Here is a 1,108-nt window from a genome sequence, read left to right as displayed (position 1 = left end):
AATTATGATATATATGCATATAAATCAGATTCTGATGACTGACTCTTCATATACCTATTTTGACACTTTCCCCCTTCTATTTCCTCACCTATAAAATGGAGATACTAACAGTGCCTACTTTGGAGTTTTATAGAGATTGATGCTGAATACCAATTTAATTTTAATTTAGAATTTAAGTTTTAATTTCTTAAATTAGAATTAAAGATTATGAATTCATATACATGAATGAAGCTAGTAAAACTAAGCCTCGATTTGGTAGAATTGTCCAAATATGCAAAGAATAATCCTGCGTTAGCATTTTTGGTCTTTTCTTGCAGCCATTTCTGCTCTTTTCAATGCAAGTCTATGATTCATCCCAGGCATTTTTTCCCTTCTTTATCCTATAGATATTCCTTGCTAAGACCATACAAAATGTCCTTTTGATTCTTGCTTCAGTTGGATCAATGTTGTGTTCCAGGAATATTTATTTATCCCCTGAAATAGCTTTCCTTCTACACAATTTCTTAATGGCATTTTTCATCTGGTCGTTTCTTAGGGTATAGATTAAGGGATTTAACATAGGAGTTATCGTAGTGTAGAACACTGCCACTGCTTTATCAATAGGTAAAGTAGCTGCGGGTCTCATGTACACAAATATGCAGGGTATAAAGAATAAGACGACCACCGTGATGTGGGAGACACAGGTGGAGAGGGCTTTCCACCTTGCCTCCAAGCTGTGGTACCTTAGGGAGCGCAGAATGACCACATAGGAGACCATCAAGAGAAGGAAGTTTAACAGACAGATGAAACCACTGTTGGCAGCAACGAAGAGCCCTAGAGTATGGGTATCAGTGCAGGCCAGATTGAGCAAAGGGTTCAGATCACACATAAAGTGGTCTATGACGTTAGAGCCACAGAAGGGTAATCGGATGATAAAGAGGATCTGTATGATTGCATGAAGAAAGCCTCCCACCCACACCACTCCCATTAGCAGGCCACACACCCGCCGACTCATGATGGTCGTGTAGTGCAGGGGCTTGCAGATGGCCACATAGCGGTCATAGGCCATCACAGTAAGCAGGATGACATCAGCACCTCCAAAGAAATGTTCCCCAAAGATTTGGGTCAT

General features: G+C 40.2%; 2 protein-coding genes across 2 annotated transcripts in view; both read right to left on the bottom strand.

Moving 5' to 3' along the window:
* The window catches only part of LOC115306340 (olfactory receptor 4P4-like), a 161,688-nt gene that overhangs the window by 123,648 nt on the left and 36,932 nt on the right, over positions 1–1,108 (bottom strand). The gene's annotated exons all lie outside the window — the stretch shown is intronic.
* LOC115306350 (olfactory receptor 4C46-like) overlaps positions 464–1,108 on the bottom strand; it is a 6,165-nt gene continuing 5,520 nt past the window's right edge. Inside the window, exon 2 of the mRNA XM_029956693.1 lies at positions 464–1,108. Coding sequence (XP_029812553.1) covers positions 464–1,108 — 645 coding nt within the window.

The sequence above is a fragment of the Suricata suricatta genome, chromosome 11, assembly GCF_006229205.1.
Source record: "Suricata suricatta isolate VVHF042 chromosome 11, meerkat_22Aug2017_6uvM2_HiC, whole genome shotgun sequence".
Taxonomy (NCBI): domain Eukaryota; kingdom Metazoa; phylum Chordata; class Mammalia; order Carnivora; family Herpestidae; genus Suricata; species Suricata suricatta.
Note: the sequence above shows the minus strand (reverse complement) of the source record. Positions and strands in the feature narration are given on the sequence as shown.